At 44.9% G+C, this 23261-nt stretch overlaps 1 protein-coding gene across 2 annotated transcripts in view; it reads right to left on the minus strand.

Moving 5' to 3' along the window:
- The window catches only part of LPIN2 (lipin 2), a 113223-nt gene that overhangs the window by 82139 nt on the left and 7823 nt on the right, over positions 1 to 23261 (minus strand). Inside the window, exon 1 of one of the 2 annotated variants that reach the window (XM_083187568.1) lies at positions 9998 to 10139. The exons of the other annotated variant lie outside the window; for it this stretch is intronic. Within the exon in view, the coding sequence (XP_083043694.1) occupies positions 9998 to 10126 (129 nt within the window). The 5' untranslated portion in view covers positions 10127 to 10139. Of the gene's footprint in view, positions 1 to 9997; positions 10140 to 23261 lie in introns of those variants that run through there. 2 annotated transcript variants of the gene reach the window in all.

Here is a 23261-nt window from a genome sequence, read left to right on the forward strand (position 1 = left end):
TTCCTGCATTTAACAGCATGGCCCTCCTTGGGCCATGTACAGTTGTGCTCATAAGTTTACCCTAGAGGAATGTGATTTTCTGGCCATTTGTCAGAGAATATGAATGATAACTCACAAACTTTTCTTTCACTCATGGTTAGTGGTTGGGTGAAGCCATTTATTGTCAAACAACTGTGTTTACTCTTTTTAACTCATAATGACAACAGAACTACCCAAATGACCCTGATCAAAAGTTTACATACCCTGGATATTTTGGCGTGATACAAGTTGCCACAAACGGGTTTGAATGGCTACTAACGTTAACCATCCTCACCTGTGATCTGTTTGCTTGTAAATCAGTGTGTGTGTGTGTGTGTGTGTGTGTGTGTGTGTGTGTGTGTGTGTGTGTGTGTGTGTAAAAAAAGGTCAGTGAGTTTCTGGTCTCCTGAAAGACCCTTTCATCCAGTGCTGCACTGACGTTTCTGGATTCTGAGTCATGGAGAAAGCAAAATAATTGTCAAATGATCTGCTGGAAAAGGTAATTGAACTGTATAAAACAGGAAAGGGATATAAAAAGATATCCAAGCAATTGAGACTGCCAATCAGCAGTGTTCAAACTGTAAAGCGGTGTACACACAGGGGCAATATATTGCTTAGTGTCTCCTTTTCATCAGCGACCTTTTCATCAGCGATAATGGTCCCTGATGAAAGGGAACCTCTGCCGGGGGAGCCGCAGAGGGAATCAGCTGGTCGCAGCTCCTGCGACCAGCGATCATAAGGGGGCTAAAAACGGGAGCATATTGCCAGTGATAAATGCCCATGTGAACGCACCTTTACAAGTGGAAAATGAGGGATTCTGTGGAAACCAAATCACGTTGAGGTAGACCAACTAAAATTTCAGCCAGAACAGCCAGGAAAATAGTTTGGGATGCAAAGAAAAATCCACAGATTACTTCAGCTGAAATGCAGGACTCTGAAACAAAAGTGTTGTGGTTGTTTCAAGATACACAATAAAGAGGCATTTGAAGAAAAATGGGCATGGTGATGTTGCCGGGTGAGGTCGCCGGGAGGGTGGGCATGAAGCCAGGAGGGGTCGCCGGGAGCAGGGTGGGTAGGCGGGTTCGGACCAGAGCAAGCCGGGTGGGGGAGAGTGTTCTCAGTGAGCCGGGTGGGTAGGCGGGGTCTCCGGGAGCCAGCACGTTCTTCAGAATCTTCTTCTTAGCTGTCTGTGCGGCCTGCGCAGCGTGACCTATGACCTCGTCACGCTGCGCAGGGCCGCACTGCCGGGAACAGGGGAAGTCGGGCAGCGTCTGAGCGATGCTCAGGCGCTGCCCGGCATTAGACTGCGCATGCGCAGTCTAATCCCGAAATCTTGGGATTGGATACACCAATTCCGGGATTGGCCACCCTACCCGTAACCAAACAAAGTTATGTACAATGGCAATGTACATATCTGGATTTAATAATGAACAAATTATTCTTTGGACATTTGCTAAGATTTGCTACAAACCAACAAGAATACCATAATGCAGTGGTTCCCAAACTGTGTGCCTAGGCACCCTGGGGTTGGTGGACCAGGATCAATTCATATTATTTATGGTCAATGTACCAGGCAAATCCAGTGCTTGTGGCTGCCAATTATAATATATGGGGACAAACAGAAGCAAATCCTGTCCCTCACCAGGTAACTGTGACATATACACACTATGCACTTCATTTAATAATTTTTTTTTCTGAATGTCTCGATAAGAAGCATTTGGCCTAGGGGTGCCTAGAAAAAATTTTGATGCTCTAGGGCGCCGTGATTCAAAAAAGTTTGGGAACCACTGCCATAATGCATAATGTCCAGGTCACCTGGCAGGTGCACTCATTCACTGACACATTTTAACAGATCACAGGTGGAGCCAATTATTTCACCTGTGATTCTGTGTGGAGACCTGGAAAACATGCACTGTTGGGGAGTCCTTGAGGACCAAGGTTGAGAACCACTGACCTTTTCTAGTGAATAGACAGGCAGTGGCATAAACAGGGGCTAGGGTGAGAGCTTAAAAAGACTGTTGGGGAAGGTTTGACAGATCACCATAATGACAATGGAGCCCAATGTTTTTCATGTGAACTTTTACACCTCCATGTGGTTTTAGGGTGGGGGGGAGGGGTGCTTGTGCGCAAAAAAAAAATCAACTTCTCAAAACACAAAAAAAACTTATTTGAGGCCACATAAAACAGCTTTAAAATGCAGCAGTTCCGTCCCTTAATGTGAAAGTAAAAGCTAGATATTTTTATTTTTAGTTTCAGAATGAATAGAAGCTAGCCGTAGCTACGTGACACAAAACCTATTCACAGTACACAGCTAAATGGGCTAATGCTGGCTCAGATTAACACAGATACCAAAAACAAAACTTTGCATAACTGGGAGAAAGAGAACAAGTGGGTAAACAAATGTTTGGATGTGCAATTGTATCCTGCTAATAGTCAAAACACTCATACCCCTTTCACATTGTTGCTATATTTATTTATTTATTTATTAACAGTTTCTTATATAGCGCATACAGATTCCGCAGCGCTGTACAGAGTATAGTTGTTCATTCACATCAGTCCCTGCCCCAGTGGAGTTTACAATCTATATTCCCTACCACATGTAAACACACACGCAGACATTCTAGGGTTAATTTTTTTTGTTGGGAGCCAATTAGCCTACCAGTATATTTTTGGATTGTGGGAGGAAACCGGAGTACCCGGAGGAAACCCACGCAAACACGGGGAGAATATACAAACTCCGCACAGTTAGAGCCATGGTGGGTATTGAACCCATGACCTCAGCGCTGTGAGGCAGTAATGCTAACCATTACACCATCCGTGCTGCCCTAACACAGTTGCCAATTTTTAAGTGTTTCAAACCGGTTCTAGCTGCAGTGTGAAAGCGCCACTGTGAATTTACCGGGGACAAAAACCCAGTATTTCAAAACGAGTAAAAAGAAGGATACTACACGGTTCTGAGCCGTTTCATTGTGCAGTGTGAAAGGCTCAGACTCGGGTTTTACATGACTGTGCCGCAGAAGGTTATAGGCTATCTCCCTGCGTGATGTCACCAGGCAGAAATGGGAAATAACAGGAGGAATCACATGCAGAGTGGGTTTAGATGGACTATGGGGGTGACTAGGGGGACACCTGGGCGTCTAGGTTCAGACGGGGGTGATTGGTGCTGCAAGTACTGGCCCGTCACATGTGTGAGCCAGAAAAGTCTATTCAAAATGACTTCAACCAGCGAAGCATTTTCATATATGATCCCGACCATGCTGGTTTCTTAATAAATGTATGAGCCACATCTACAGAATCAATGGTTTTTAACATTATCATGTGTCCCTTACCTAGCCAAGCAATTTTATTAACAATACATGTATGTTAGCTGCCAAAGAACACCAACAGTGCCCACAAAACCAATGAATAAATGAACCATTTCTCCATGTCTCCAGCAGTGTGATGATTATGGCCTATTCGGTACTCTTTACCTAGCACGGCGCCCACGATCTTGATCGTGGGCATCGTGAGGTAAAAAATCGCGTCGGTCGCGTCGTATGCGGGCTAAAGATGCCCGGACGCGACGCGACCGACGCGATGTCCACGATTTCCCCATTGAAAACCATGTTAAACATGGACATCGCGTCGGTCGCGTCGCGGCCGGCCATAAATGTGCACACGATGGCCGCGACGCGATGCCCACGATTTGCCATAGGAATCAATGTTAAAAGGCCCGATGGACACGATTTTCATGTTAAATGGCTGAATGGACCCGATTTTACCATAGGAAACAATGTTAAATGGGCCTTAGAGCCCAAATAGTTACCCTGAACTCTGAAATGGCCCCCCCAATTGTTTACGCCACCCCACGATCAACGTCAACCCGAAGCGTGGCGAGCGCAGCGAGCCCGCGAGGGGCGGCGGTACGCGTCCTCCGACCTTTTCATACCCCCACTATCCACGTCGGCGTGGAGTTGAGAATAGAATAGTGTGGCGAGCGCAGCGAGCCACCGAGCCCGAAGAGTGGCGAGCGCAGCGAGCCCCGCGGATACCTTCACAGGTAAACGCGTCCCTTCGCGGGCTTCACAGGTGTCCGCGTCGCCATGGACACCTGTGAAGCCCGCGAGGGGACGCGTATAGCTGTGAAGGTATCCGCGTCCCCTCGCTGCGCTCGCCACACTATTCTATTCTCAACTCCACGCCGACGTGGATAGTGGGGGTATGAAAAGGTCGGAGGACGCGTACCGCCGCCGCTCGCCACGCTTCGGGTTGACGTTGATCGTGGGGTGGCGTAAACAATTGGGGGGGCCATTTCAGAGTTCAGGGTAACTATTTGGGCTCTAAGGCCCATTTAACATTGTTTCCTATGGCCACATCGGGTCCATTGAGGCATTTAACAGTAAAATCGCGTCGGTCGGGCCATTTAACATTGATTGCTATGGGAAATCGGGAGCGTCGCGGGCATCGCGGGTACATTTATGGCCGGCCGCGACGCGATTTCCATGTTTAACATGGGTTTCAATGGGAAATCGCGGGCATCGCGTCGGTCGCGTCGCGGCCAGACATAAATGTACCCGCGATGGGCGCCGTGATAGGTAAAGAGTACCGCCTAATTCTCCAGACTAGGCTATCACTGACTGGCAGGGTGCATTCATGGTGAAAGTTGGGAGCGTATTGCTGCTGCTGTTTTCACTTGTCACTTATCTGTTTGGTCTAAAACAGGAGCAGATTATGTCCACAGAGGCGCAGCTGGCGCTCATAAAGTGAATATGATATAGAATGCACAGTTGGGATGATTGCTACAACGACTATTCCTAAACCCCAATACATATGGATTGAAAATTTAGAATATACCATAAAGCAAGGGGTGCCGGATGACGCTCTGACAGTGGGGATCCCGACAGTCAGATCCCGATGTCGGGATCCTGACTGCCGATGCGCCGACAAGAGGGATCCCGACTCACAGGGGCTATTCTCCAATGTGGAGGTCCATGACCCCCATAGAGGGAGAATAGAACCTGGGCCGAGCACAGCGATCACGCAAGGGGCTTCCTTGCTATCGCCCCCCTGTCCGAGCACCGGCAGTTGGGATCACGACTGTCGGGATCCCCATACTACACCCAAAGCAGGAACCTGACCATTTAAATAATGCTAATTAAAAACATTTTGCATGGAAGCCTTGGATAATAAGATTTGGTTTTTAGGACATTGTTCACATTTGAGACATGAAATAAAGTATAAAAGGTGATCAAAATAACAGAGAATTCAGAATCCAGCAGGATTGTACAAGATTAAGATGCTTACATGAGTAGACATGGGCCCTAAAATATAAGCAGCAACAATAAGATTATTAGGCAAACTGAGTTTTGTAGAGGTCAGCTACATTATTACCATAATAATAAGGTACTTGAAAGAGAACACGTACTTGCAGATAGGAAATAACTTATCTCCATTTACATTCATTTAAGAATGTTTAATGTATCCCACAAAACACATACAAGTGCTGGAATCTAGAAAATGTATCCCACAAAAAAGTTTGGGAGCCCCTGCCATAATGCATAAATTAGATGGCTTGGTTATACAATGAATCATTGTTTATTAAAGGTTATTAGCGCCAATACCCAAATGCTTCACAATTGAATAATGTACAGGCCAGTTCATTTGTTATTCTTGGTCAGTACTTACGCCGCATACAGAAATCCTGAAGACCTGTTGCTGATATTTAATGGAATGGATATGAACCCTAAAAGACATTTGTCAACTCGCATTCCCAGCATACATAAAAGACCACTTACAATTATTAAGTGGTAGTCTCATTTTTGTAAAAAAAAAAAAAAAGTTTTTATTGCCACCCAATAATTGTCTTTTGTCAGCTTCAATAGCATGTACCAAGCGGAGCAATCAGCAGATGACTATGAACATAGTATTGGATTACATATTCTCTCTCGGTATTTCATGGTGTATTATTGATTATACCACGGTTTACTTTAAGATAATCCACAGCATATATACGTCAACATATTTTAGTCATTCCGCTAGGATGCGAGCAGATTGAAGGGTTCAGAAAGCATGCTGTGCATGCTAAAAAAGGGGGGGTTAGGCCTGCAGGGGAGTGAGTGTGGCCCAGCCACCATCACTATTTGGGGAGAGGAGGCCTTGGCTGCGTCAACATTGGGGCATGCCAGGCCGCTAAAGTCACCGATAGTGGAGTGTACCCTGCAGCTCTGGAGCTGCTGAGCTTCCCACAGGCTCGCCACTTAATGTGCATGGCATCTACCCACTCAGCGACATCATGGCATGGGAAGGCAATTCTGGAAAGTCTTCGGGTGTGGTGGCCTGTTAAAACAGCCTAGCGTGAAGATTAATACTTCTAGGGAAATTTTGTGGCAAGTGATCAGATTATCCATGATTACCTACTCCAGTGGTTTTCAACCTCTGTCCTCACGGACCCCCAACAGTGCACGTTGTCCAGGTCACCTGGCAGGTGCACTCATTCACTGACACATTTTAACAGATCACAGGTAGAGCCAATTATTTCACCTGTGATTCTGTGTGGAGACCTGGAAAACATGCACTGTTGGGGGGTCCTTGAGGACCAAGGTTGAGAACCACTGACCTTTTCTAGTGAATAGACAGGCAGTGTCATAAACAGGGGCTAGGGTGAGAGCTTAAAAAGACTGTTGGGGAAGGTTTGACAGATCACCACAATGACAATGGAGCCCAATGTTTTTCATGTGAACTTTTACACCTCTATGTGGTTTTAGGGTGGGGGGGAGGGGTGCTTGTGCGCAAAAAAAAAAATCAACTTCTCAAAACACAAAAACTTATTTGAGGCCACATAAAACAGCTTTAAAATGCAGCAGTTCCGTCCCTTAATGTGAAAGTAAAAGCTAGATATTTTTAGTTTCAGAATGAATAGAAGCTAGCCGTAGCTACGTGACACAAAACCTATTCACAGTACACAGCTAAATGGGCTATTGCTGGCTCAGATTAACACAGATACCAAAAACAAAACTTTGCATAACTGGGAGAAAGAGAACATGTGGGTAAACAAATGTTTGGATGTGCAATCGTATCCTGCTAATAGTCAAAACACTCATACCCCTTTCACACTGTTGCTAGAACACAGTTGCCAATTTTTAAGTGTTTCAAACCGGTTCTAGCTGCAGTGTGAAAGCGCCACTGTGAATTTACCGGGCACAAAAACCCAGTATTTCACAAAAAGGAGTACAAAGAAGGATACTACACGGTTCTGAGCCGTTTCATTGTGCAGTGTGAAAGGCTCAGACTCGGGTTTTACATGACTGTGCCGCAGAAGGTTATAGGCTATCTCCCTGCGTGATGTCACCAGGCAGAAATGGGAAATAACAGGAGGAATCACATGCAGAGTGGGTTTAGATGGACTATGGGGGTGACTAGGGGGACACCTGGGCGTCTAGGTTCAGACGGGGGTGATTGTTGCTGCAAGTACTGGCCCGTCACATGTGTGAGCCAGAAAAGTCTACCGTATATACTCGAGTATAAGCCGAGTTTTTCAGCCTTCTTTTTAGCTGAAAAAGCCCCCACTCGGCTTATACTCGAGTCAGTGCGTCCAGCCATCCATTTCAATGCCCCGGCTCCACTTTGAACACAGGCGCGGCTACGGCAACATGGCCGCTGGCCTCCTACACTATACATGTCCTCAGTGCAGGAGGCCGGCGGCCATGTTGCCGTAGCCGCGCCTTTGTTCAAAGTGGAGCCGGGCAGCGAAGTGGACGGCAGGGCAATGGCGGCGGCCGTGTACCAGTGGAGCAGTCAGCGGCGCACACCAAACCCCCTGGAATCGGAAGCTGGAGGAGGTAAGGGGAGGTTGCTCCCTCCCCCCTCCGTGTGTGGTGTCCCAGGGGTGAGCAGGGGGATCAGCCTGTGGTGTCCCAGCCTGAGCAGCCTGTGTTGTCCCAGCCTGAGGTGTATTGTGCAGGGGGAGCCACCTGGGGTGTCCTGCTATTAGGCAGGGGGAGCTGCCTGTGGTGTCCCAGCCTGAGCAGCCTGTGTTGTCCCAAGGTGTATTGTGCAGGGGGAGCCACCTGTGGTGTCCTGCTATTAGGCAGGGGGAGCTGCCTGTGGTGTCCTGCTATTAGGCAGGGGGAGCAGCCTGTGGTGTCCTGCTATTAGGCAGGGGGAGCAGCCTGTGGTGTCCTGCTATTAGGCAGGGGGAGCAGCCTGTGGTGTCCTGCTATTAGGCAGGGGGAGCAGCCTGTGGTGTACTGCTATTAGGCAGGGGGAGCAGCCTGTGGTGTACTGCTATTAGGCAGGGGGAGCAGCCTGTGGTGTCCTGCTATTAGGCAGGGGGAGCAGCCTGTGGTGTCCTGCTATTAGGCAGGGGGAGCAGCCTGTGGTGTCCTGCTATTAGGCAGGGGGAGCAGCCTGTGGTGTCCTGCTATTAGGCAGGGGGAGCAGCCTGTGGTGTCCTGCTATTAGGCAGGGGGAGCAGCCTGTGGTGTCATGCTATTATTATACAGGGAAATGTACCATTGCTGCATTTCCCACCCTAGGCTTATACTCGGGTCAATAAGTTTTCCCAGCTTTTTGTGGTAAAATTAGGTGCCTCGGCTTATATTCGGGTCGGCTTATACTCGAGTATATACGGTATTTAAAATGACTTCAACCAGCGAAGCATTTTCATATATGATCCCGACCATGCTGGTTTCTTAATAAATGTATGAGCCACATCTACAGAATCAATGGTTTTTAACATTATCATGTGTCCCTTACCTAGCCAAGCAATTTTATTAACAATACATGTATGTTAGCTGCCAAAGAACACCAACAGTGCCACAAAACCAATGAATAAATGAACCATTTCTCCATGTCTCCAGCAGTGTGATGATTATGGCCTATTCTCCAGACTAGGCTATCACTGACTGGCAGGGGGCATTCATGGTGAAAGTTGGGAGCGTATTGCTGCTGCTGTTATCACTTGTCACTTATCTGTTTGGTCTAAAACAGGAGCAGATTATGTCCACAGAGGCGCAGCTGGCGCCTCTGTGGACATAATCTGCTCCTGTTTTAGACCAAATATTGATTGCTACAACGACTATTCCTAAACCCCAATACATATGGATTGAAAATTTAGAATATACCATAAAGCAAGGGGTGCCGGATGACGCTCTGACAGTGGGGATCCCGACAGTCAGGATCCCGATGTTGGGATCCTGACTGCCGATGCGCCGACAAGAGGGATCCCGACTCACCTCCAATGTGGAGGTCCATGACCCCCATAGAGGGAGAATAGAACCTGGGCCGAGCACAGCGATCACGCAAGGGGCTTCCTTGCTATCGCCCCCCCTGTCAGAGCACCGGCAGTTGGGATCACGACTGTCGGGATACCCATACTACACCCAAAGCAGGAACCTGACCATTTATATAATGCTAATTAAAAACATTTTGCATGGATAATAAGATTTGGTTTTTAGGACATTGTTCACATTTGAGACATGAAATAAAGTATAAAAGGTGATCAAAATAACAGAGAATTCAGAATCCAGCAGGATTGTACAAGATTAAGATGCTTACATGAGTAGACATGGGCCCTAAACTATAAGCAGCAACAATAAGATTATTAGGCAAACTGAGTTTTGTAGAGGTCAGCTACATTACTACCATAATAATAATAATAATAATAATAATAAGGTACTTGAAAGAGAACACGTATTTGCAGATAGGAAATAACTTATCTCCATTTACATTCATTTAAGAATGGTTAATGTATCAAACAAAACACATACAAGTGCTGGAATATAGAAAATGTATCCCACAAAACACCTACAAAGTTTGGACTATGGAAAATGCACATGATTTGCATAAGGTGTAAAGGTGCCCATACACGTACCAATTGCCCAGTACTTTTTGTGCTAAAATAGCATTGCATCCCATGCACAACGATGCTATTTTAGCACAAAAAGTACCGGGTAATTGGTACATGTATGGGCACCTTTAGACATAAGGCAACCGAACTTACCAGCATGCTAAAGGAGCTCAGCCGATGCATTACCAGATCTTCATCGCTGGAGTCATCTTCATCGCTGCTACCTAACTGATACATTGCGTATTCTGTCTCTTCCCAGTGCTCTTCTACAGCACTGTGCATTTTAGTGAGACATTATACCACATATGTATATATCTATCTATATTTATATATAGCACTTCCTTCAGTCCAACATAAACTTGCTGTACGTGTTCTCCCTCTTGTGAAGCAGTCGGTCACAGCTCTGTTTTTCACAGTGGTGTGGTTGTAAAAGGAAATTACTTTCGTATTTAGGTAATTCATCATCCCGGTCCTAGAGACCAATAGTTTCAGTTTGAAAACCAGGCTCCTCTATATGTGTGTGGAGACAATAACCTGAATAAACTCCTAGATAAAGGGCATGGCCTTGTACTCAGTCACCTGCTGCGTGCTAGCACTTCTCAGAAGAGAGATTAAGTTAATGATTCCTTTGCACTATAGGTCTCCCATTATTACAATAAAAAATTGCGTTAACAATCTCACTTCACTATTACTAGTACGTCAAAATGACGCAACAGAATAGAATAGAATGTCGGCAACGGCGGCTGTACAAAGCAACACTTGAACTGTTCCGTTGGAGGTCATCTAGTAGCTGCCAGCATGCAAAACATGTGAATACATTACCAACATAGAAGTGAGAAGCGGGGTTAGCCTTTTATATATAAAATTTCTGCTTTAAACACGATTTGTAACAGCTGTCAAGTTATTGTATAAGACCGAGTAGCAGCTGCCTAATAATAGCTCTTAGCCAATCAGAGGGCCTGTCAAGTCTTTTGAAAGGTTTTTTCAAATTCTGCCGCTGGCCACCAGCTCCGCCAATTACCGCCACCCTTATGCCACCAGCTCCGCTACACCTCTGCAGATCTCATTGCGAGTGATCGCACATGCAATGCAATAGATATTAAGTGCAGCACATAATATCTGGCAACACAAGATTTGACCTGCAGGCCCGCGCATCGTGACAGGTGACACATGCGTTTGGTCACAGCCATTTTTCTTTTAAATCGCATGCAATATCTCACAGGTGAATGGAGACCATTACAAGCCTCCTCAAACCCACAGAGATATTTGCAAGATTCATGTTTAACCAACTGCTGACACTAAATACTACATTCACTTTTTCAGAGATTGCTTTATCACACCTTATCCAATCTCTGGAAATAGCCATCAATGCAGTGGCAGAGTAACTAGAGACCTGCAAAAACACTCATATAAAGAAAGTAGGGGTGTGGATCGTATTGTCGACTTGACTTCGGTCGACAGTCATTAGGTCTACACCGTTGAGTCGACAGGCAACAAGGTTGACAGGGTTCTAGGTGGACAGGTGTCTGGGTCGACATGGGACAAGGTCGACATGGGTTTAGGTCGACAAATGTGTTAGGTCGACATGGGTTTTTTCACTGTTTTTTTACCCGAATGTCGACAGACACAGTTGGAAGTCAAAAGCTTCTAATGCCAAGCAACTTTTTAAATAAATTTATTGTGTGTGGGTACCAATGTGCTCTGACCATCAGGGTGGGAAAAAGGAAGGGTGTGTGTATGCCAGCGATGTGATCTTTGTGGGAGGGGGGGGGGGGGTTATGTGCAGATGCCAGAATCTAGGAGAGCAGAATGAGATATATTCTATTACACTGTCTAGATCACATCTCATGGCAGTGCTCAGGTATTCCCCACTTATACATTACTCCTACTTTTCCTTTTGAACACCACATAAAGATATCTTATTAAATTGGACCTTAAAGGATAAACTATCAGATCATCCGGAGTGGTGTTCAAAATATCTAGAACTTTGAAAAAAAGATTTATGTCCAAGAGAATTACCAATGCTCTTTCCTCCCTGACAAGGTTTCCTCTAGCCCAGGGGTTCCCAATCTTTTTATAATCACGGCACCCTAGAGTATAAGAATTTTTCCACGGCACCCCATAGGCCCCAAAATATATATATCAAATTAAGTAGATTGTGTTTATATGTGCTTCTTAGGTTCAGTTATGTGGTAAAGGGCAGGATTTGGTTCTGATTGTACACATTTTATGATTGGCAGCCACCAGCACTGGTTTTGTCCAGAAATAATTGATCATAAATAATTTGAATTGGTCCTGGACGACAAACCCGAGGCACCCCTGCAAGTGTCCTGAGGCACCCCAGGGAGCCTAGGCGCACAGTTTGGGAACCACTGCTCTAGCCTCTCATTTGAAGAGGTTCCATCCTTGTGGGAAGTGTATAATGTGTACACATGGTTTAAAAGGTACAAAAAGTGTCAAAGAAAATTAGAAAGGGAAGAAGTTTAAAATGCTATTAATTGTAATAGTACATATGTGGTATACTTACTTATATGTAAATGTGGGAAAAGGTATGTGGGGAACACAAAGATCTTGCTTAAAGCTACGCATTTTAGAAAATTTTAGGATGATTAAAAATAAACTTGTCATAGTGTTCCTCTACACTACACAATCTGTCAAAACAGTAATCCAGAATCAATGAGATTTCTGGGTTTAGAACATATAGGGCGGTATTCGATCGCGGGTCACAACTGTCGGGCCGGCCCGACAGTTGTGACCCGGTCCTGTTCCTAGGCCCGCTCGACTGAATCCTGGCAGTCGCGATTCAATGTCCAGCCTGTAAAATGGGGCAGGCGTGGCCATGATAAACAGCCATGGATCGCCGAAATCCGTCCGTGAGCTTGACAATCCATGGCCCTCCTCAGCAAAATGAGCCCGACTGCTTTTAAAGTTGGGCTTGTTTTGCCGAGATGTCTGTTCAATGCTGTCGGGAAAAACAGCATTGAATAGGTGCCTGCCGCTATTTCTCCCATCAGAAATAGCGGTGGGGGATTGAATAACCCCCATAGTACTGGAATCACGTGGGAGGAGATAGAGATAATATGCTGGGTAGAAGAGAAACGTTCTGAATAACATTAAATACGCTACTGCCAGCAGTTCTAAATGAAGCAATAGATAGAACTCCCTTCTTGAAAAAAAAAAGGGAAATATAGAATACAGAAGTTGATGTGTGCAGGACAGTGGTTTCTGAGTATATTCATCCTGCTATAATGAGACGACTGTACCTTCCGCTGTAGCTTTATCTCTTAAAAATTACCTGAGTGCACTCTTTTTAATAGTTAATTTGCTCTTTATGTATGAAATGTTTTTATGAAATGTTTTATCATTTGATATTTAACACAAAATGTTGATGCTTTAACAGGTTCTAAAACTTGTAAAATTATGGAACCAGAAATTTCCCGATATCATCTAGGTCAGGGATTCTCAAACTCAGTCCTCAGGACCCACACAGTTCATGTTTACCAGGTTATCCGACAGGTGCACTCACTACTCATAAGCCCTGTACACATGGGGGGAGATATATTGCTCAGCAATATATTGCTCAGTCTCTCGACCAGAGATGGTCGCTGATGAAAAGGAACCTCTGCCGGTGGAGCCACAGAGGTAAATCAGCTGGTCGCAGGAGCTTGTGATTAGAATGGGGCTGAAAACGGGAGAGCGCAACCGGCGATTTATCGCCGGGGCACACTCCCATCACTGGCAATATGGTTGTAAGCGACCATATTTCCAGCGATTATAGCCCATATCGCTGCCGTGTGTACACGGCTATAGACACATTTGAAAATATCCACAGGTGGAGCTTATTATTTCACTTGTGATTCTGTGAGGAGACCTGCAAAACATGCACTGGGTCTTGAGGATCGAGTTTGAGAATCTAGGTTCAAACAATAAAAGGTGTTTATATTAACAATTAGGACAAGAAATAGTCCTTTAACCATATGTGAACATGATATTGGCTCTGTGGTAAAGGCAAGTTTGGTGTCTGAATTAATGTAATAAAAATTTGATGTAGTTTTTACAAGTTGTACTGTGTATTTTGAATTCCTTGTACATATGAATAATTGGCTCAGATATGTTCTATATTTATGTGGGCCTCACTACACACGAACTGATTACAGCCATAGAGTCTGTGAGCTGCTAAAAGCTCACAGCTGTAGAGGCTAAATGAATAGCCAGGTATAAAAGAAGTGACCATCCGAATGTAAGGCCAGCCCTCTGACGAAGCCCCACCTAGATTAATATATTTCCTATGTCATGGTAGTTCCGTGCAGTGTCACTGCACACAGGCTACGGTATATTAACCCTTTGAGTGTCAACATCTGAGGGATGTGCAAAATATCCCCTAAAAATACCAGCTTCGCTTTGTTTTATAAATTCAAATAAAAAATGTTGTGAAAAAACAAAGGATTATATTTCCTATAAGGAAAACATTACAAGGTGCATCCCTTTAAGCAGTACTTCATTTAAAATCAATCATTCTCAGTGATCTGCAGCATGTCTGAAAAAAAATCCCAAACTTTAACAGAACAAACATTATGCCCTACACCCCCGACTTTATCATGCACACCCTCAAACGCCTACACATAGACAATGGCGCTTATATACACATAATTTCAGATGTGTTTTGGTTTAACTGACATTCACTGAAAGTCTGTAAATGTGGGAGAAAATCTTTGTGGAATAATCTTAAGGCCCCAATACACTAGTAAAATTTGGCCTGATTACGCCCGAGCTGAGAAATCGGGTGAAATCGTGCCGCATTGCTTTGTTTGACATCTGTTCCGACCCGTTGCGGTCCCATGCGCATGGAGTCAGATGGCGGACATGCGCAGCGGCACATCGTGGTTGCATTGTAGCACCCGCAATGTATTGCATCCGACTTTCCTTGAACTCCTATTGTATGGTGGCCACAAAGGATGATATTTCTGAACTTCCCAGTACAATAGGGGATTTAATGAGAGGACAGACAAATATACTAATGATACCACAAGTACATGGGGCAGTGTGTTAGCCATATGGGCATAACCACTGAAACACCCCACTGTTTAAATGATGACCAAAGTCCAGGCAAAAGGAGATATTAAAACAGCTTATTTATGTTCCACCCACCAATGCATCCATAGCTGGTTTCTGTGGGCATGGATAGAGTTGGAAACAAGACACTATCCATGCCCCGCACTACTATCTCTCCCCATACTGTTAAGTATAGAGAACTTTGCCCAGACACACCTTCTGAGCAAACGCAGACTAGGGATACTCATCTCACACCAGCGCACTACTACGTGACAGCGCCGCACAGGCTAGATATAAAATCACAGTTATGAAATAACAAAGGAACAAAAATGAAAAACATGGATTGATTTGTCTCAGAACTGAGATTTTACTACCAGGAATCAACCTGGCTGACTGTGCGCTCCTGCTGATTCAGAGTCTAGATAGATATGGGTCACTTTAGGTTATGTAGGACACCTGAATCACCTGCTGTGATTGCGAGACTATTGCAAAAACAAATGGATTTTTTATAACTCATAATTGACTACAAGAGGAAATGCCTTGTCACACAGAGCACACTCCACTGGCATTAAACTACATATAATAGCTTTAACAGTGTGAGAAACAGGAGTGTGAGCAGTTGATCATTCGTTGGCGATGAAGTCACATTTGGAAGCTGATTCACACATACAAGTGAGGTAAAATTGTATATGTGATGTAACATAACAAGCAGAACACAACAGCAATCAGGGCTCGTGACTGTGGAACAGGAACAACATAGTCAGACACGCTGTTCTGCCCAAGCAAACAAAATGTTACAACGGGTGCGTCATCTTCTGATACATTTCTATTTTAACAATAAAAAAAAAAAAAAAAAAATATAAAAATAAAAAATAAAAAAAAAAATATATATATATATATATATATATATATATATATATATATATATATATATATATATATATATATATATATATATATATATATATATATATATATATATATATATAATATACACACACACGTTTTAGAATTCAAAGGCAAAGATCTGCATATAATTAAAATACATAGATAGGAGCTCTATAAAAGAGGTACACACCAGAATGACCATGATCGTGCAATGATTTCCTTGCAGTGCAGCAGTATGTAGTTTTACATATAATCTGTCGAAATTGCATCAAAATTTGGGGAGTTTATCCCAAATCATTCTGGTGTGTACCCAGCATTAAGCTGGCTACACATCAGACGACACCGAAAACAATACGATGTTGCTCATGATTTCCCCTTAACGTCTGGCCAAAAGTAGTTGCACAAACATTGAGCGATTTTACAAACAATATCGTCAGTGGCCACATCAAGGAGTATATCCGTCACTGACCATATCCTCAGATTGAGTAGCATGTACTACAACAGAGGACATCGCTAACCGGGATGCAGTCAAAATCCCAAATGGGTCAAAATACCGACAAGAAAGGAAAGTCATGTTGACTGTTTCACCTGTACATTCTATATGTCGCTATTTTAACCATGGCGGGATTTTAAATGTCAGGATTTTGTCCTTGTTGGGATTGTGACCGTCGGGATTTCATACCGAATCCCGCTAACCACCCACGGGAGCATTGTTAACGATAAAGTGTGTCCACGCCAGACTACATACACAAAAATGTTGTTATGACTGTCCATTATAATGCATATAAAATCGAATATCATCTAATGTGTACACAGCTTAACCTGCTGCTTTCTCTCACTCCCAGAGGCATGAATGCAGACAAGACTTTTCTATTTATCTTATAGTGGAAGAAAGCTCTGTGGCCACTTGAGAGTGCATTGTACGGAGAGACACACAATTCTACATTATAGAGACAGCCTAGGGCACATTTGTTATCATTAATGAGAACAAATGCCGTAATGCTGACTGCAGTTGTAGGTTATTTCCATAGCTCACTGCCATGTTTGTAGAAATAGCTTGAAAGGACTTATGATTTGTGACCCAGAGCCTTCCTATTGGAAGCAGCCATTAGAAGATTGGTAGGCTGTGGCCATAAATGGATGGATATGGTAAGCAACAATACTCGGGTAAACTATGGTTTTTAAGGAAAAAATTGGCTTCCGCTCCTGATTGGCTGCCGAGTCTCAAGCTCTGATTGGCCTGCAAGCCAGTTCAAGTTTAGAAATAGCGGCGGCCCTGCTCTGACACAGCCGGCTGGGTTGTCCACCGCGCATGGGAATAGTAGAGAGAGGGAGGGAAGAGGAGGAGGGGTAATCCCTTACGGTAACAAGCATGCAACCCCTGGCAAAGAGCATGCAACCTATTACTGCAAGTGCACCTTGCAAATCTGGTCCCAGGTAGCAGAATCTGGTCGCCATAGCTGCCCGGCCCCTGAAATTTGTCAAGTCCTGGCTAAGCCGGACCAGAGTATTCCTGCTCGCACCCCTCAAGAGGTGCGAGCATAAATTTGACTACTGCAGCAATGCTGTTTTCTCAGAGCAGTGTATACAGCATTGCAGAAGAGAATGCTTGTTATTGCGACTAATCATCCAGATTAAGGCGCAGTAACCAGCATTTGCGTGAAGGGGGCTACTTATATCATGCTGAATTTAATAGAGCCCTGCGTTACTAAATATGTACTTCAACCGCTAAAACCTGCTGATTGATTTTCATCAATTTCCAAACAATAAAAATCGATCTCAACCCTTAGTAAATAAACTCCCTAGTTTGCATTTAGTGGTCACCACTCCCAAGTGTCCCAGCTCACAATATGCAGAATTTTACAGGTGCGTAGACACTATATTTACATGGCATACTATCAGGAACAGAATTAGGTGCACTTACACTGTATGGCCTGAATGTTTAACAATCTCCCACAATTATTTTACTCAAAATTATTACTCTTTGTTTAAAAAGCCAAGCCGAATCAAAATGTGTGTTGAAAATGCATATAGACTTTTCCTACCTGGCCTAATCTGCAGTAAGCTAGTCGCAAAGTAAAGGATTCATTAAGAAATATACATATATATTTTTACAATATTATGGTGTATTTGTTACAGATATAAAGCAACAATTCTGCATTACCCAGAGGATTTAAGAGTTTACTGGGGCAATTGCAGATACATTCGTAGACTAGAAAAGTCTGTACAGTAATTGGGAACACAGGGATTCAGCATCACTCAGAGCCATATACATGAGAATATATATATATAGATAGATATATCTACAGCATCGGGGTATCCTATTCTTGTGCTTTAACACTAGAAAGAATAACTGGTATTGTGTTCTACTTTGAAATATTGAGTTCTATTATGGAGTATCAGTTGCAGCGATCTCTTGTGAGACTTTTCTCAGTCACACACACTGGTGATATCGGACACAATGGAGTGGTTTCTCTTCTTTTGAGCACTGTTGTCCGGGATTTTATACACGGGTAAATTGAGAAGTGCTGATTGGTCAATCCAGGGGGCTGGCTGCTGATGAATCATTTCTTAATGACAACCACAGATTTTGCTGGGCTAAGGTGAAGTGAAAACAGGGTCTAAGCCAGGTACAAAGCAACAAAATCCCGGGTACAAATTCTGGGACAGACCCGAGATACTGGTAGAAAAGGGGTATTAAATTGAAGTTTATTTCTTTTGAGCATCCAGTTAGTGTGAGTACAGAGACAAATTGATGCATGAAGAGAGGTGGCGTTGCTGCTGTTTTGGGAGTGTAGTGGGCATGTCTCTGAAAGTGGCTGCATACAGATACACCCAGGGCTATTTTTGTGCAGGCTCTAGCAGGAACTGTGGCCCTTATTCTAGCTCACTCTTTCTGACAAAATATTTCTTAGATGGACAAAACCATGTGCACTGCAGGTGAGGCAGAAGTAAAACCCCACCCAAATCTAATTATCTCTGCACAAGTAACACCTGCCTCACCTGCAGTGCTCATGGTTTTGTCCATCTAAGAAATATTTTGTCAGAAAGAGTGAGCTAGAATAAGGGCCACAGTTCCTGCTAGAGCCTGCACAAAAATAGCCCTGGATACACCTATCAAAGGGCTGGTGCAATTTTGATGCGGTGTCAAATTAGTATTTCAGAATCTATAGATAACAACAGTGGGCATCTAAATTCCTGCACATTCGGATGCACAAATGTACTCCATGGAAGGGCTTTGTAGTGGCATTTGCATGAAGTTGCAGACGGGAGACTACCAACAGAAACATACAATTTGACGGCAGAGAGAAAACACTCGGGCATCTTGCCATTTACACATTATAGTTCATTTTTGTCAGGAGCCAATGAACCTAACGGTATATTTTTGGATTGTTTCATGAAAGGGAGTTGGTGATTCCGCACTGATCTGCTATTTCCATTCTTTATTTTGGGTTCCTGAACCTCTAATCTCCCCTTTTAATTATGTCCCAGGGGGGTGGCTGATTTGTGGTCAAAGAAGAAAAGATGGGATCTGTGGGTGCTCTCCAGGACCCTTCTTATAAATCCAAGAGTGCATCCACGGATCTCTTCTCTTTTTGACCACATATTTTTGGATTGTGGAAGGAAAGTGCTGGGAGAATATAGAAACTCCACACAGGCCAATGACGGCAATCGAACAGAAATTAAGACCTCTATCATTTTGGATACATACTATTTTTTTCTTTTTTTTTTTAATCCCCACAAAAAAAATGCAAACCAGCAATTTCCATTCCACTGCTTGCTTCTATAGGAAACAGAAACGTTCCAGCCATAGACTAGGAATCTTATTGGCATTTAACAGGAGCAAATGAACTTAAAGAGGTTTTGTCCAGACACAGGGCTGGCATGGTGGGATTCTCAGTTTACATTTCCCACTACTGCTGAACACTGGAAACTACACATTCAACATTCATACAAGAACAATTAGCTCTTTGTCAGCATCGTCAAAAAAAAAAAAAAAAAAAAAAAAAAAAAAAACAACTACAGAAAAAAGAGATTTCCCACTTTGGCAATAAGTCCGCACTCACAGCAAACACAAGTTCTGACTTCTAGCTCAGCAGCCTCCACGCAGAGCGTTCAAAAGTGCCAGACGCAGGAAATGCAATGTGAACTAAAGGAAGCTTGTAATTGTTGTGCAGCTCTGCAGTAAGGCAACCAATAGAAACAATTTCACCCCAGCAATATTTATCAATCATCCAAATCAAAGCAGTCACGTGTGCTTTATAATGCCTCAGGAACTTTTGTTTTCCCCACGATAAAGGATCACACAGAAATGTAGCTTTAAATGCTCTCAATGTGACATTGGACATTCCTGTCATGCATTTGTCCATAAAGAAAACATGTTCTGTATCTCTTATCATTTCTAATTGTAGCTCTGAACAACTGCTAGGTACAAACATCACCCAGAGAAAGTGGCTGGCATTGGCAGTTATCTGCACTGCAAATGGGAACCCGTAGTGAAAATAATCTTTCTATGGCCATCCCAATGGTGCTCATTTTATTAATTGTAGTCTTTATTTTAATTATGGGTACTAAAATAAATTGCATAAAAAGAGGAATTTGGTACCTACCGGTAATTCCGTTTCTCTGAATCCGCAGGGGACACTGGCGTTCACGCTGGGTAATAGAGGTGGATGGCTGGGAACTGGCACACTGTAACTTTAAACAGCTGGCTCCTCCCCTCTAGTACCCACAATCCCCAGTTAGGAAAATTGGAACGAGAGGAAGGACACCAGGCTTACCATTAAACTGTTCACAACATATATACAAACATATACATATATACAGACCACAAAAACTGTACACACTTGAGAACAATGACCAGCAGGCGACCAGAGTAGGGAGGGAGGCCAGTGTCCCCTGCGGATTCAGAGAAACGGAATTACCGGTAGGTACCAAATTCCTCTTTTCTCTATCATCCGGCAGGGGACACTGGCGTTCACGCTGGGGAGGTTCCAAAGATTCCCCCTTGGGCGGGAGAACTCGGAGGAGCCTGCAAAACCAACCGACCAAAATCCGCCGCTGAAGAGGCGAACGTGTCGAACCTATAAAACTTAATGAAGGTGTGAGAGGACGACCATGTAGCCGCTCTACATAGTTGAACTGAAGACGCGCCTCGACGCGCCGCCCACGAAGTACCCACCGAACGGGTGGAATGAGCTGTGATAGAGGGAGGCGGAGCCCTACCCTCAGCCAAATAGGCCTGCCTAATAGTGAGCTTGATCCATCGAGCTATGGTCTGCTTAGACGCCGGCCAACCCCGTTTAAGGGCGTCGTACAAGACAAATAGGCCGTCTGATTTCCTCAATGACGCTGTTCTAGACACATAAACTCGCAAGGCTCGGACCACATCAAGGGAGACCGATTGCGGGTCGGAATCCGTAAAGGCAGGGATGACAATCGGTTGATTCACATGGAATGAAGTAACCACCTTAGGCAGAAAGGATGCTCTTGTACGAAGCTCCGCCCTGTCCGAATGAAAAACAAGAAAAGGTGCCCGGCAAGACAGAGCACCCAACTCTGAGACCCTCCTTGCCGAAGCCAGAGCCAATAGTGTAACTGTCTTCCATGTCAAGAATTTTAAATCTACCTGCTCCAAGGGCTCAAAAGTATCGGACTGTAGGAAACGCAGAACTAAAGGCAGATCCCACGGTGGTGTAGGAGGAACGAAGGGGGGCTGGACTCTGGCCACCCCTTGTAAAAACGTCTTGATTTCTGACAATGAGGCCAGCTTCTTCTGGAACAGGATGGACAGCGAAGAAACTTGTACCTTCAGGGAGGCTAGACGAAGTCCTGAGTCTAACCCCGACTGCAGAAATCGAAGTATCCTAGGCAGATGGAAACTCCTGAACGGGTAACCCCGAGCGGAACACCAAGTGGAATATGCACGCCATATCCGATGATAATGCTTAGCAGATACCGGCTTACGGGCCGCCATCATCGTAGGGATTACCGACGCCGGTATCCCCTTCTTCCTTAAGATGTCTTCTTCAATAGCCATGCCGTTAAACGGAGAGGCTTCAGCGCCGGGTGCAGGAATGGTCCCTGCTGGAGGAGATCCGGCCTGTCCGGAAGTGTCCAAGGCTGGTCTATGAGTAGCGACTGAATCTCGGCGAACCAAGTGCGTCTGGGCCAGAACGGGGCAATCAACACGGCTCGGACCCCTTCCCTTCTTATCTTTTTGAGGATCCTTCCTAGGAGCGGAATCGGAGGAAACAGGTAGACGAAGTTGAAGGGCCACCGAACCTCCAGAGCGTCCACTGCCCAAGCTCCTTCGTCCCTTGTTCGTGAGACATAACGAGGAAGTTGATGGTTCTGCCTGGAGGCCATGAGATCTATCTGAGGTAGACCCCATCTCCTGACCAGCTCCTGAAACACGTCGGGATGCAGAGACCACTCTCCCGGATGGAACTTCTGCCTGCTCAGAAAGTCGGCCTCCCAATTGTCGACTCCTGGAAGGTATACTGCCGACAGAATCACTTCGTGTCTCTCCGCCCAGTCTAGGATCCTTGCGGCCTCCTTCATGGCGCCCCTGCTCTTGGTGCCTCCTTGTCTGTTGAGATACGCGACAGCCGTCGCGTTGTCCGACTGGACCTTGACTGTCTTGCCCTGAACAATGTCTGGAACAGCCAGTAGAGCGTTGTGAATCGCCCTGAGCTCCAGGATGTTTATGGGCAGACTTGTTTCCCACTGACTCCAGAGGCCTTGCAGTCGACGATCCAGAATGACTGCGCCCCAGCCTGTGAGACTTGCGTCTGTTGTCAGAACTAGCCAGTCCCATATGGCGAACCGGCGGCCCCGAGTCAAATTCTGTCTGTGTAGCCACCACAGCAGTGATGACCTTGCTCGACTGGATAGTTGTACCCTCCGATGTATGAACAGGTGAGAACCTGACCATTGACGAAGCAAGTCCAACTGAAGGGTTCGAGAGTGGAATCTCCCGAATTGAAGCGCCGGAAAGGCTGCCACCATCTTCCCTATCAGCCGAATGCAAAGTAGGATCTGAACTCTCTTGTGGAGTAGAATCTGACGCACCAACAATCGGATGGAGGCAATCTTGTCCTCTGGTAGGAATATTCTCTGTGCTCTGGTATCTAGCAACAGGCCCAGGAATTGTAGGCGTTGGGACGGCACTAACGATGACTTTGGATAGTTCATTATCCACCCGTGCTGCGTCAGGAACAGAATTGTTTTGTGAGCATGCTCCTGCAGAAGAGACGGAGATGTTGCCTTTATCAGTAGGTCGTCCAAGTACGGCACAATATTGATGCCCTGAAGCCTCAGACAGGCTAGCAGGACTGACAATAGTTTCGTAAAAACTCGAGGGGCTGAGGACAGCCCGAACGGAAGGGCGCGGAACTGGAAATGCTCCAGACCAACAGCGAACCTGAGAAAAGATTGATGGTGAATCCATATAGGGACGTGGAGGTACGCATCC

Source organism: Crinia signifera, chromosome 5 (genome assembly GCF_055691185.1).
Source record: "Crinia signifera chromosome 5, ASM5569118v1, whole genome shotgun sequence".
In the NCBI taxonomy this organism is placed as follows: Eukaryota; Metazoa; Chordata; class Amphibia; order Anura; family Myobatrachidae; genus Crinia; species Crinia signifera.